Below are 14,365 nucleotides of genomic sequence, written 5' to 3' on the forward strand. Positions count from 1 at the left end.
TCTGATTAATTCTTTATACAGTTGTGGTGGTATGTTTCTGTTATATTATTTGCAAGGGGAGACATCTCCTGGTGCACAGCAGGGTGAGACTGACTTGGGCCCTTTCCATGATTTGTGTCTCTCTGTATTTTACAAAATAAAGACACGGGACTAACCCTAAATAATTTAAAGCTAGGACTGATTGAACAAAAATGGCTGTGGAAGGCACAAGGCAGGACAGGGATTAAAGGTGGGGGAGAAGTTTGCATTAAACTGTGAACTGACTGAATCTGCACTTCCTGAAGCAATACATAGACTGAAACCAGCTTCAAAATTCAGAAGATCAGAAAAATGAGAACCAGAAAGTGTCCCAGAGAAGGATATGAGCAAGATTGTCTTGGGAACATAAACAGGCTCCCAACCCCAGCCCCTAGAACAGGCAACTCTCCGCAAGCCGTGGGAGCCCGATTCCGGGCTCCCATGCTTTGCGGACAGCTGCGTGAAGTCTTGGCGCGCTGAGCTCAGCGCGCCCAGGCTTCAGCATGCAGGCAACTCTCCGCAAGGCGCGGGAGCCCAGCGCCGGGCTCCCGCGCCTTGCGGAGAGCTGCGCAAAGCCTGGAGAGCGAGAGGGGTCGGTGCGCACCGACCCCTCTCGCTCTCCAGGCTTCAGCGAAAGCCTGCATTCGCCCCATAGGATGCACACACATTTCCCCCTCATTTTTGGAGGGGGAAAAGTGCGTCCTATAGGGCGAAAAATATGGTACATGCTATGATACCCATTCAAATACATGAGAGCATGTAAACATGTATACAGGTATTATGTGTGTGTGATACGTAAGATTTTGGCAAGGGTACTTGTCCTTGGTGTTCTTTTCCATCCGCTACTGATGGTCCCTGTTCCAGCAACCATTAATAAAGATCAAAAGTATCTTGGATCAAAAGCCTGACCTAAACAAAGGGGTGGGGACAGAATGAGCTAAGAGAAATGACAGGGGAAATTGTCTAAATGTGATGGGTAGAAAATCTCTAGAAACAATGTCTCCACACGTTCAGAGGCTGCAATACTAAACTGAGAGTAAGCTCAACTAAATTCAATAGGACTTACTTCTGAGTAAGCACGGTTAAGATTGTGCTGTGAATTGTTGCTTGTGGTTAATTTCTTGTGATTGCCCCATTGCTAGCCAAAAAATGTCCATTGCATTTACTGAAACTAACCAAGAGGTGTGTTTCTTTGAAGGTTAACTTCTGCATCTTTCTAAAAATTGTGAAGCTGCTACTTTCCAAACTTAAAGCCCAGCAAATGAGCTTTCGTGACTATAAATTCAGGTAAATATTACATTCTCAGATTTGTACTTATCTACTTCGCCTTCTACAGTACTTTTTAAACTTTAAAATGGAAGAAGAATCCACTGATTATGTTCCAGTTCATTCTAAACAAGAATTTCCTACCTGTCTATTTTTCTTTCTTGGCAGAGTTGCACAATGGCTGATTGCACCAGGCACTTTTATGCTTGGTTACATCTTAGCATGGACAGCCTCATCCACCTTTAAACAAGCATTCACCAGGAACATACTTAGGCTAGAATATATTACAGTCATGTTGCTTTGCACATAGGTGAATATTTTACTTACAAAGTTTCAATAGTAGTCAGAGAGCATGTCTCTATTGTTATGAGTTGGGAGGCAGACCCTTCATAATTTCTACAATCAGTGAAGGGTTAGAATTTGAGCAAACTCATAAATTCATGACTTTAGCAAGGGCTGGAAACAATACCAACTAGCTTTCTCATAAGCCCAGCCTGGCAATGGCTTGCTGGGGTCGGTCACTGAAGAAACAAAAGTCTGATAAGTTAGTTTACTGTGACATAAGATTTCATGAATAACAATCTGCTTCTTCAGAAGAATGAAGTGTTATCCTGAGTTACAGGTCCTTATCTACATGTCTGGAGGGCAGGGGCTGTAAGCAGTGAAGTCAGAAGGAAATGAAATTCAGCACAGTACAGTCTATAATAGTGGTAATACAGATACATAGTACAGTAAAAAAAGCCTTTGTTCCAATTCAGTCCAGAAGTGACAGTACTGAACTTCTTGATAAAATTGTAATTCAACAATTTCATGTTGTTGGAGGTTTGACTAAAATCCTTATATATATCCTTAATTACAGGGGTGGGGAAACTGGCCTTCCACGTGTTGTTTTTCCATAATCCCTGACAATTGGCCATACTGGCTGGGATTGATGGGAGACAAGCAACATTGGTAGGACCACAGATTCACCACCCCTGCATTAATATATCAATATCTATCTATGATGTTTGATCATTCTAATTCTAGCACCAAACAAATGGAGGTGAGTGGATAATATCATTATTCAATTGAGATTTCTTGATGCAGTTTATCTCTAGGATTGAATTCATTCTTATGGTTATTTTTATTTTTAGACTGGCAAGATCAACCCTTGTGTTAATACCATTGCTTGGGATTCACGAGATTGTCTTTAACTTCATTGTGGATGAAAGAATTGATGGTCTTTCCAGGCACATAAAAGTCTTCATTCAGCTGACCCTGGGCTCCTTCCAAGTAAGTTCTTGTGCTGGAAGGGGCATTATTTATTACCACTAATTAATAAACAAAGGGCATTAACGAATATCTATGATGAAAAGAAAAGAAATAATAATCTTCATACTAAAACCATAGATAGAGCAGAGAGCAAAAAATCTTCAAAGAAAAAGACAACATAGGGTTGAATATTACAACTATTGTAATATACTGCTTATTTACCAGAGAAAGCTCCAAATTGCTTGTGTATAACTTTTAGACATCTAGAGTCACATCAGTAAACCATGGTTGCTGGAAATATTAGTGAATGAGGGAGGGAGCATTCTTTGACAAATGGTTCTCAAGAAGAACTCTGTGGAAAATGTTCTTGAATATAAATAGCTGGTAAGGGTTTGCAAACGAATGCTGGAAAATTCGGGGAACAGACTATGTAATTTGATGAATTAGCTGAGGAAATAGCAATTCAGGAAACAACTTCCAGAATAGCAAGTATTAGAAATTAAAAATGGTCATTACTCTTAAGACATGTGGTATACCATATTCTGTACTATATTCTGTACTAGTCTACAAATGCAATAAAGAACTTTGCAGCTAGTTCATTAACTATTAAATACAAATTCAGATTTGCTTGGGGATTTGTTGGTCCCAATGAATGAGACATTTGGACTAAGTAAAGAGTTGTCATTAGTTCCATTTTTTTTCAATGGGAAATTATGCAGTGTCTTTCAATCTTCATATATAAATCTGAGGAGAAATGCTTTGAGTCTTAGATGTCCTTAAATTCTTGCCAGCAGGAACCAGGTGCAAGAAGTCAGATGTATTATCAGTCCAATATGTATGTTTCTTGCATTACTACTTTTTTAGCATGTCAATACTAAGTGGGGTTGGGGGGTCAGCTACTGAGCTTTTGGAAAACTGGCTAAATTTGATACTGCTCTTACAAGGTCTCACAATCACATCCTTGGGAGTGTTAAGTTCACAAGCTATACATGTAATTTTGCCCTAAACTTCAGATGCAATATTTCCTGCACAATCTAATGCACAGATTAGGTCAAAGTGATATATTTTGTGGGACCAACCTTAGTGGTTTAAAATTGCAAGCCTGACATTTCCTCGAGCAAAATTGTTCTAAGAAAAATAAAACAGAGTTTTAGGTACTGGTGCCACGTCACATGATACCTGAGCGATAAAGATGGTTTCTGAGCAAGAGGAAGTTAGTTGTGTTAATGTTCAATTTAGCAGCATGATGACTCAGGTTTCAGGTGTTTTCTAGGAACAATATTCTGTGATTGCATAAGCTTGTAGTTGAATTGTACCTTGGCAAATTTCATCCAGATCTAATTTACCTTCTCTCTCTTTTCCCTTCCAGGGTTTCTTTGTAGCACTTTTATACTGCTTTTCTAATGGAGAGGTAAAATATCCTTTATGACCTTCATTTCTAACCACTTGTTTCTCTTGGAAGATGTTGCAGAACAGACTGACTGGTGCAGCTTGCACTTAGTCCTGTGTGACGTTCTTGGTGGTCACCTGCCATTTTATATCAGTTAGTATATATTGAAGAGTTATTCAGTTTTCCATTGTGTTCCTTGCAGTAGTTGGAGATATCATGCAAGGAACACGACCCCTTTCAGTTAGCTCCTTGAAACAGCAATATAGGGTACCTACATGTAAACAGATCAACTTGCAATAAGCTGCCCATGCATGCCAAGCAAATGGCCAGGATGCTACCCTTGCGCCTCTAATTATGAGGAGGGGCACCAACCTGTCCTGATGTGTAACAGATTGGAGTAGAGCTGAGCCCAAATGGAAGGGGGAACATTCCATTACATGAAGGTTTTCATTCTCCAGGAAGTGTTCTCCTCCCCTTTTCACTGAGGGCAGGGAGCAGAAACTGGTAGGAAGGAAGGCAGAAAGATATGTGGAGAATGGGAGGCAGCAGCATAAACAGAGTGATATTTGCAATATTCAGCTGCTGCACTGTAAAAAACATGCTGAAGTCATTTAAATAGCAACTATTCGTAAGTGTCTGTGTACGCTGTCCAAGTACAGTGGTACCTCTGGTTACGTACTTAATTCGTTCCGGAGGTCCGTTCTTAACTGAAACTGTTCTTAAGCACCACTTTAGCTAAAGGGGCCTGCCGCGCGATTTCTGTTTTCATCCTGAAGCAAAGTACTTAACCCGAGGTACTATTTCTGGGTTAGCTGAGTCTGTAACCTGAAGCGTATGTAACCTGAAGTGTATGTAACCCGAGGTACCACTGTATTGTGATAATATCAATGAGAAACCTGCTCTCTGTATAAAATGCACACAGAGTTCTGTGGGAACATACTGGGACAGTGAGGGGGAAAGATGTAAGGTGGATCAGGACCTCTTGAAAGGGGCATTAGGAGCAGGTGTACTGTGCTAAACACTGCAGAGAGGCCTAAGATTGTACTTTGTGCTGCAGGTCTCAGAGTATATTTTACTTGTAATTACTTGAGCAGTCAGGACTTCTGCCTGTTGGGTCGGTGTGGGGAATGAACTCTAACTTCCACCATCCCTGGCCATTGGCGATGCTTGCTTGGGCTGATGGGAGTTGGAGTTCTGCAATACCTGAAGATTCCCTACTCTTGCTGTAGGGTAACCTAGCCACAGCATACCTGAACTAAGAAGTTCCAGGCTTATCTGAAAGGACAGAAGCCCTAGGACAGGTCAAGGAAGCATTTATACTACATGCTGCAATCCATCTCAACTGTTCTGTTTGCTTTCCTTCCTTTTCCAGGTAAAAGCTGAACTGCGCAAGAAGTGGTCCCATTTCTTGCTGGCATCCCCCTTTGTCTGCATGCCGTGCTTTCTCAGAAAGAACATCAAGCACCTGGGGAGATGTTCCAAGAAAGAGCATTCGAACAATAATTGCTTCTCCCTGGAGGTGACTCAGCCTCAGAGCACACAAGTGGCAAAGCAGAGGACAGGTGGCAAAGCGGAGCTAAGCTTCGCATTAAAGCATATTCCCAGAGCAAGCCTCTCAGACAGCAGTGAAGGAGAAGTCACAATGGGGGAGACGACTGAGGAAGTCTTCGAAGAAAGCGAGATTTCGATTTGTAACAAAAGTAAAAACTGAGATACCTGATTAGATCAATGAGGGATCTTGCATCATGTGCCATGTGGGAACCGCTGGAAGTAGGTGGGGGGGCGTGAAAGAAAAAGATGGTGAAAATAGCTGCTTAGCATTTTCCTCCAGGTTGACTCTTCCCAGGTAATTTTTCCCCCTGACAAAATTAAAGTCAGCCAAGCCTGGTAACGGCATGGAAATGGCTTCTCCTTGGTCCTACAAGAACCAGATATGAAATCAGGAATAAAAGGAATAGACTGAGCACCTTGAAAGAGCCTGCTGTTTCTCTTAGGTTTCCCAACATTGACCGCCACTATTGGAGCCATCAATCTGATCCCATGGGACTGCTCTGCAGCGTCTCAGAAAGGACAACCATTGCTTAAGTGATACTGTTAAACAAGAAGCTGAATTCCAACAATGACTAAATGAACAGGATTGACATTTAGGAACGTGTGGGATTGTATATATTTCTAAGCACATTTTCCAAGCTTTGCTGTAAAAATTATGAAATGCTGAACGGACTTGTTTTTAGGGCACAGCTGCTAATGCTTCTTTTAATACATGTAATATACAAAGTTGTGGTTCTTTCTTCCATTATCCTTCCAACAGACCTGCAACAGGAGTCATTATTACTTCCACTTTGCAAATTTATTTTAAACATCTTTATATCGCCTCTTAACAGGGAGAAAACTGATATGACTGGAGATGAAAAATCTGAGAAGCTTCAAAGTCACCAGATGGAAAAAAATGGGAGGGAAGTGGGGGCAACATTACCCAAATGCATCTATTTGTCAAAAAGCCAGACAGTGTGGTGTGATTTACAAATTTAGGATGAGTTAATGAGAGAACAAGTAAATAGGCAAGCAAGCAGAAAAGGGCCAAGCTAGAATTTGCAACCAGATCCATGTAACATTTTTTCAATACAGCATTTCTATTTAAGAAGCAGCAGCCTGGGGAGTGAGGTGGAGGACCAAATGGGTGGTGTGCTTGCTCCTTTTACCACCAGCCATGCCTTTCCTCAGAATTCCACCAAGCTGCTTTTCTCCCCATGGAGGAGAAAATATGGGTAACCCTAGGTCCACCAGAAGCTGCTTAACACCGTCTTGAAATCACAAGCAACAGCTCCAGGCCTGCTGTGTTACCTGTTGTCATTTTTATTTCACAAGCTGTTGATCTTACAACATGTATTTTCACAGATTTAAAAATGGGAAGCTGCCAAATTGTTTTCCTTCCTTATATATTGTACCCACTGTGAAATCCAAAGGCTGGTTTTGTCACGTGTAATTAGTTCTTAATTTATGTGCTGCTTAATGTACAATGACTTCTAAGCAGTGTACAAGTATATTTTTTAAAAAATCAGTGATCAAATCCATACATAACTTTGAAATGCAAGCGTTCTCTGCAATCCCACTTGCTGAGTCTCAGGAGGTGGCCACACCTATGGAGAACAGATGAGCCACTTTTCAATATATATATATATAGATAATAATCCTGAAGTAAATAAAACTCCAGGACCTTATCAAGCAAGTTATAGATCAGCTAAAGCTATCATTCAAGAAACCTGGTTGATATACTGTCCATGTACGTATCCAGATTTCTTGTATGAGGGTTGCTATTATTTCCTTCTAAGATGTTCTATGTTTTCAAATGTTTTGTAGGATTCCATTGACACAAAGACCCTGCCCTTTATGGCTCTTTAGCTCTTTTTAAAACAAAATTTCAGCTGGCTTAACCTGTCTTCCTGTCTTTAATGGCTCTTGCAGTTCTTTCCTAGTCTCTAACAAGGACCAGGTCTTGGTAGGGAATAACAGTGTGTCATTGAATGAGATGAGCCTAAAATGGCCACCCAGTTGCAAACACTGCTGGATGCAATCCAGGGAAAGTTATACTCAGAGCCTACTGAAATTAATGGAACTTATTTCCATATAATTGCACTTACACTTATGCAGCCTACATGCTAGAAAACATCAGTTCCTCTGAGACCAGCCTGAGCACTCTGGGATTCATCGCTCTGTTGACGTGCTGAATTAATGTTTACACAAAGGAAGTTGGAGAATGCCCAGCACGTCCCTGTTCCATATCATTATGCTGGTCAGACAACTCCCCAGATAATAAGCAAAACTTTTCCTTTTACTCTATGAGGGAATGAGTGGTTTGTACACAAAGCCCTCTGGCACACAGCTTTTGTAAGAACACACTAAATAGGCAGGCAGTAATATTACCCAATGGACTATTACCGGTACTTATTACTCTGTGTAGACATGAAGATTGCAATGCGCTTTAATTATCACCTGAGAGAGACAGAATAGGTAAAGATGGAATCAATTCTTATGTTAAGATGAAAACAATGAAACCAAGAAAGTTTTTCTGTACATCCAAGGGGTGGAAACTTTATTTTGTAAAAATGAAAGTTGAATGCCAAGTTCTGTATCAGGTATCAAAGTTTATGACTTCAAAACAACCTTATGGATTTAGGCCTGGTTCACATGTTACATTAAGCCAAGTCATGGTTTAGCATGAATGTGCAAGCGTAAAGTCTCCCAGAAAAGAGATTGCAACCACTTTGCTCCTCTCTGCTCATTTTGCTGATGAACCATGCTAATGATTTGATGTGGTGTTGTACTAACCTGGCCCAACGGTTTAGCTCTCTTCAAACTAATCATGACTGCTAAGCTTATTAAGGAATCTTTGGTGAGAGGAACTTACCAAAAACTTTTTAAAAGTCTAAGTGCACAATTTATACCAGGCACTTGTATAAATATACCAAAGTCTTGAAGAATTTTAAAAGGTTTGTGAGACAGGACTTACTTTGGTGAGGCCATGTTGATTCTTCTTCAGCAGGACTTCCTATTCTATTTGTTTGATGATTTTATATTGAATCATGCTTTCCACCACTTTTCCTCAAACAGATGTAAGCTAAGAGCTTTAAATTACCTGGAAACCTTTTAAAAATTGGTGTTACATTGGCTACTGCCCATTCTTCTATTACGGATGCTGATGCAAGTTACTTATTTTTTTTAGAAGATAGTTCTCTCAAATATATATAAAAAAGATTTTATCTTCACAGCCTCTTATATATGCCTTTTACCATTTTCTTTTACATAACAAAAACCAACAGGGACTTTAAAAGTAAACAATGCCTCCAGGCATTGTGTTTGGAGGTATTTTGTGTGGGGTTTTGGAAACTGTGGAGGTAGAGGTGAGACAGTTGCCCACCTTTAGGAAAAGTAATAAAATGGCATTAGAAGGGTTTAGCTATTCAGTTACAGGCTGTGGCACCAGATTATTATCTTGTAGAATATTGAAACATAATCCATAGAAGGGAATAATACGAGAACTGGACTCAGGGTCACTGACCTCACAGGTCTGATTAGAGGGGTTTTCTGTATGAATTGTCAAATCAATGTATAAATTAAAACATTTGGAATTTTTTTTGAAAGGGAGATCATTATTTGAAAAGTAGACAGCAGATGCAGAAGATGAAAAGGAAACTGACAAAACCGTGCCAGTCTGATTAGAATGTAGAATACGTGATTGCTGGGATAAAGGGAAAGTGTATTATTTTGATACAAGCATTTTACAATGTCCCTCATCAAGGCTCCTGAGTATGCTTAGTAGTCATAGAATAAAAGTATGAGGTTTCTTATGGGTTAGTAATTGGCTAAAGAACGGAAGGCAGGAGCAGATGGACAGTTCTCAATGAAGGCAAGAAACAATAGCTGATTATCAGTACTGTATCTGGCAGGGCCAGCCCAATACTTTTTGGCACCTGAGGCAAAACCCAAAATGGCGTCCCTCCTTGGAAGAAGGGGCGATTGCAGATCTACATCAGGAACAAGGGGGAAATAAAGATCAATGTGGGATCGGCTGCCGCTGGCGAGCCTGCTGCTGCCCCTCAGCTGCCCCTATCTGGTGCTATTCAGTTTGCTCAGAAACAAGTCTGTGATGACTAGGGAGAAAGTTAAGGATGACATCAAATTAGGATGGGGAAAACCAAAGCAGACTACAAAAGGCTCCAAGAGGGACTTTCCAAACTAGGTAAATGTAGGGGCAGGAGGCAAATAAGATTTAATGCAAACAAGTTTCAAAGATGGGTAAAATGAGCTGACACAATAAAATTGATTAGCAAAAAAATCAAGACAAGCAAAAGGAAGTACACAATGTAAAGTTCATCTATGGCGTTCACTGCTATGAGATGAGATGGCAAGCAGCTTAGATGGCTTTAAAAGAGATTAGACAAATTCACAGAGACCAAGGCTATCAATGTCTGACAGTCATGCTGGCTAAGTGGAACATCCATCTTCAGCAGCACTGCAGCATGTCATAAAATGCTAGTTGTTGGGGGAGGAAGGCAACTCTCTCTCTTGGGGGAGGAAGGCAACTCTCTCTCTCTCTCTCTCTCTCTCTCTCTCTCTCTCTGTGTGTGTGTGTGTGTGTGTGTGTGTTGTGGGCCTGAGGGAGGCATCTGCTTGGTCACAGAGTGAAACAGGTGCTGTAATATGGGAGTCAGAAAAGTTCCACACTGCTACTTTAGCAGAAGCTGTTAGACTCTCTGGCAAGTTGCATTTTTGCTTTCTCATGCATCTGTAATCTTTCCCTGTTTATTGGGAGGGGTTGGAGTTGGGAAATCAAGTGACCTTATATAATCAAATCCAAGAGGCCAGGTGAAAATAATATTTTGGGCTACTTCAACTGATTTCAGACTGTACGGTAGAAAAAAACTGCAACTGTATAAATCAGCACTTTTAATCTTCGAAACTGCTGTTATTTATCCATGAACTAGACTGATGATGTTTATCTTGTTAGAGCGAGGGCTCCACCTATCCAAATCAAACAACCATCCATCTCATTCATTTTTTAAGAAAATAAAATGGTACACTCATTTTTCTTTACATCATCCCATAGCAGATATATCCTTTAAGGAAACAGGTAAAAAACCAGCACATAACAGCCTAATTTTGCATTCTATGTATTTTAGGGTGTCCTCTTTACTCTGACTCATGGACTAGATACAATCTGCACCAAGAACACTTTAGGTCTTTAAAATTGCTCTTTACTACTCAGAGCAAGAATAATAAGGGGGGAGGGGGGGGAAACAACCTTGATTTTAGTTGCTTTGCATATCACATGCAAGACTTCACAAAAGATGAATTTCCTACATGGAAGTGACTTCTGTATAGAAAATTGCATGAAGTGCTATATACTGTGTCATACAGGTCTTCACACAATGACCTTTATGAAACAGTACCATGGTCTTATGGAATGCAGCCCATTTTACAGCCCCATAGAATCATAGAATAGAATCATAGAATCATAGAGTTGGAAGAGACCACAAGGGCCATCGAGTCCAACCCCCTGCCAAGCAGGAAACACCACCAGAGCACTCCTGACATATGGTTGTCAAGCCTCTGCTTAAAGACCTCCAAAGAAGGAGACTCCACCACACTCCTTGGCAGCAAATTCCACTGTCGAACAGCTCTTACTGTCAGGAAGTTCTTCCTAATGTTTAGGTGGAATCTTCTTTCTTGTAGTTTGGAACCATTGCTCCGTGTCCGCTTCTCTGGAGCAGCAGAAAACAACCTTTCTCCCTCCTCTATGTGACATCCTTTTATATATTTGAACATGGCTATCATATCACCCCTTAACCTCCTCTTCTCCAGGCTAAACATGCCCAGCTCCCTTAGCCGTTCCTCATAAGGCATCGTTTCCAGGCCTTTGACCATTTTGGTTGCCCTCCTCTGGACACGCTCCAGTTTGTCAGTGTCCTTCTTGAACTGTGGTGCCCAGAACTGGACACAGTACTCCAGGTGAGGTCTGACCAGAGCAGAATACAGTGGCACTATTACTTCCCTTGATCTAGATGCTATACTCCTAGGGTAGCCCCAGATCCACCCAACTCTGGTGCCTTTCTATGATGTATGTAACTCTTCCAAGAGCATATGCTATCATAGGATACCACCAAAAAGGACTTCCATGGCAGGCCAAGTGACAACTGAATCCATGTAAGTAAAGCCATCAAATATACCAAATATGATACCTAAGGTAAAAGCTTTCCCATGCAACATACCGGTACTTCAGAAAACTATTTATTATTGTTATTTGTATTATTAAGTGTAAAAACACTTGCAAAACAAAGTGCTGTAAAATAAAAGATAATTCCTGCATAAAACTGAAATATCACACAAATTCCAAATTTTGTACAAATTCAGGATTTGAAAATTTCCCAGAGCCAATTGATGGCTCAGGAACCAAGATAACATTTTGCAAACCATATTCACATTTTTTAAAAAGTTATACTTGATTGTAGTAATCAACAATCTTCTAAGCAGATACCAACAGAGTCTGATGACTTTTACTGCCTAGTTTGATTAATTCAGACTGCAAAGATAAAAAATCAGCACATAAAACTGAAAATTGACTCATTTTGCACTCTATGTAACCTCAGGGATCTCTTCATATGAACCAGCCTGGACCATGTGGCTGCATCTGAAGGGACATAGTATTTTATCTTTGACTAGGACATAGTCTCTAGGATGTTTTTGGCACCTCAAGTCTATCATTGCTATGAGGCTGCTACAATCAACATGAGGTCACCAAGGCCAAACAAGTAAACAAATTATACTAGAAGGAGTAATTTAGGCATCCTTCCACAAACAATTCCTTAAAAGTAAGAGGCATAATTTATCTCTAATGCCAAAATCAAGTCATGGATCTGTAAACAGAGTTACAATTTATACTGAATCTTCAGAAGATGGAGCATTTGGTTTGCAAAGTTAGAAAACAGGGCACAAATAGTCAAACTGAAGTTAGAAGTGCATACCTTAAATGACATGCATGGAAAAAGTAAAATTATTACAAACAGAAAGAAGTGTTGTCTAATTCCACAGGAATCTGCAACTTTGGTATAAACATACTGAAAGGGCTGTTTTTAAAGAAATATAAAAGCTGTCCCAGTGTACAACAGTAAATGAAAGAAGGTTTTACTCAGTACTGGTGAGGGTGAGAAAAGAATTTGTAATTACTTCTAGTAATGCCGTATATCGAGGATGATTCAAACTGGAGAACATGAATGCAGAAGAGTAATACTTTAGACATGTTTTGAATTCTCCTTTGTAACACTCAGAAGAGAAGCAGAGCAACCCAATATTGCAGTTGCTAAAATTATCTACCTCAGGTTATTGGAAGCTTCTGGAAACATCTGTGTAGCAAATGTTTGCTGGTTGCTCTGATGTAGCAGCAGCTCTATGTACAATTGCCTGGGGTCCTAGAAGCAGCCAGTGGATCTCTGGGCTCCTCAAAAAGTTTGAACCATGGGCCAGTGCCCCACTTGTCCCCACCCCACCCCCGCCGGCCTATACTCTGGAGTCTAGTTCTAAATCAGTATCTGTGACTGACCTTCAACCGTCCCAGTTCCAGTGTGGCAAATTAAGCTGCTCTTTGTCATCCTGCCTTTTTAGCTGAGCAGTTTAATAGCAAATCCTATCAGGAAGCTGTGGATGGCTTTCTGCACCTTAGGGACCAGTCTTCCCCTAGTAAATGTCTCCTACCCAGCCATATCCTCAATTAGAATTCACCACATGAGTCTTGGCCATTGCAAAATGAATTCTCCGTCCCCTGCTGTTGAACACTATTTAATGTGAATCGTGGTCACTACATGATGGCCCCCAACTGACACTGTGAATTGTAACAGACAATGAAGCCACTGTCAGGGTACCAATCCCCTCAGCAAATATAATAATCGGAAGAGCAATTACTCCCAGTTTTTGAAGGGCAGAAGACTCCTTCTTCAGACTCTCTGTTTGAGAGAATATTTGACAAAACACAGAGGCTGCTAAGGAATTTACTTCAGAATTGCCAGTTTGGAATAATTGGCTGTAAGCCAGAGGAAGTCTTGCGTGCACGCATAGACACAGACAGACAGACAGACAGACAGACAGACAGACACACACACACACACACACAGAGAGAGAGACTTCTTACCTTACATCCTTTTCTCACTGCAACTTCATAATCCATTTAATTTCAAGATAATACTCTACAGAAGCACAGCTGCTGTGTTCTTTACTGATTTGCTGCCTTGTTATTATTATTATTGTTATTAGTATTAAAATTTGTATACTGTCCTATACCTGCAGGTCTCACAGTGGTTGCAACATAAAAACAGGATATGAAAACACAAAATACATAATAAAAACAAAAACTACCCAGTCCAAGAAATGTCATTCTCTGTAAAACTCAGCAGGGAGGCAGATGGTGACAAAACTATAATATGATGACTCTACTGGTCATTGGCTCTGGTTCCACTTACTGTCGGTCTCCATGCTTTCCACCCGACCAGTGAATACCACTGTTTCTATGAGTAACAACTCATGTCTGAGGCAACAATCTACCCTTAAGAACTTCTGAGGTAAAGCAGAACAAGAATATCCTCTGCTCTGCCAGCCCTTGCCTTCCTGGTTGCTCTAGAAACTGCTGCTAGTTAAAACCTACTCACAGGGTTGGTAGCAGTTTTTATTCACCCCCCACCCCCGAAGAAACCCTAATACATTGTTAACCAGGTGGGTCTATGGAATGCCTACTAAAATACCCAAAATATAGATGAACTACTAGGCAATGTGTACATCAAGTATAGGTGGGTTTTGCAGATGACACTGTAATGTGAAATGACACTGAAACATGTTTCTATGTGACAGGAAAAGGAAGTTTTCTTTACCGTGGATTTCTCTTTTCTGAGTTTT

General features: G+C 40.6%; 1 protein-coding gene across 5 annotated transcripts in view; it reads left to right on the forward strand.

The window, feature by feature from the left end:
* GLP2R (glucagon like peptide 2 receptor) overlaps positions 1–7,051 on the forward strand; it is a 40,110-nt gene extending 33,059 nt beyond the window's left edge. For all 5 annotated transcript variants that reach the window (XM_081850797.1, XM_081850800.1, XM_081850796.1 and 2 more), the window contains 4 exons: positions 1,217–1,305; positions 2,418–2,556; positions 3,905–3,946; positions 5,298–7,051. In XM_081850797.1, coding sequence (XP_081706923.1) covers positions 1,217–1,305; positions 2,418–2,556; positions 3,905–3,946; positions 5,298–5,636 — 609 coding nt within the window. In that variant the 3' untranslated portion in view covers positions 5,637–7,051. The remainder of the gene's footprint in view (positions 1–1,216; positions 1,306–2,417; positions 2,557–3,904; positions 3,947–5,297) is intronic.
* Positions 7,052–14,365: the final 7,314 nt, after the last annotated feature.

The sequence above is a fragment of the Podarcis erhardii genome, assembly GCF_964252035.2.
Source record: "Podarcis erhardii genome assembly, chromosome: 2".
In the NCBI taxonomy this organism is placed as follows: domain Eukaryota; kingdom Metazoa; phylum Chordata; class Lepidosauria; order Squamata; family Lacertidae; genus Podarcis; species Podarcis erhardii.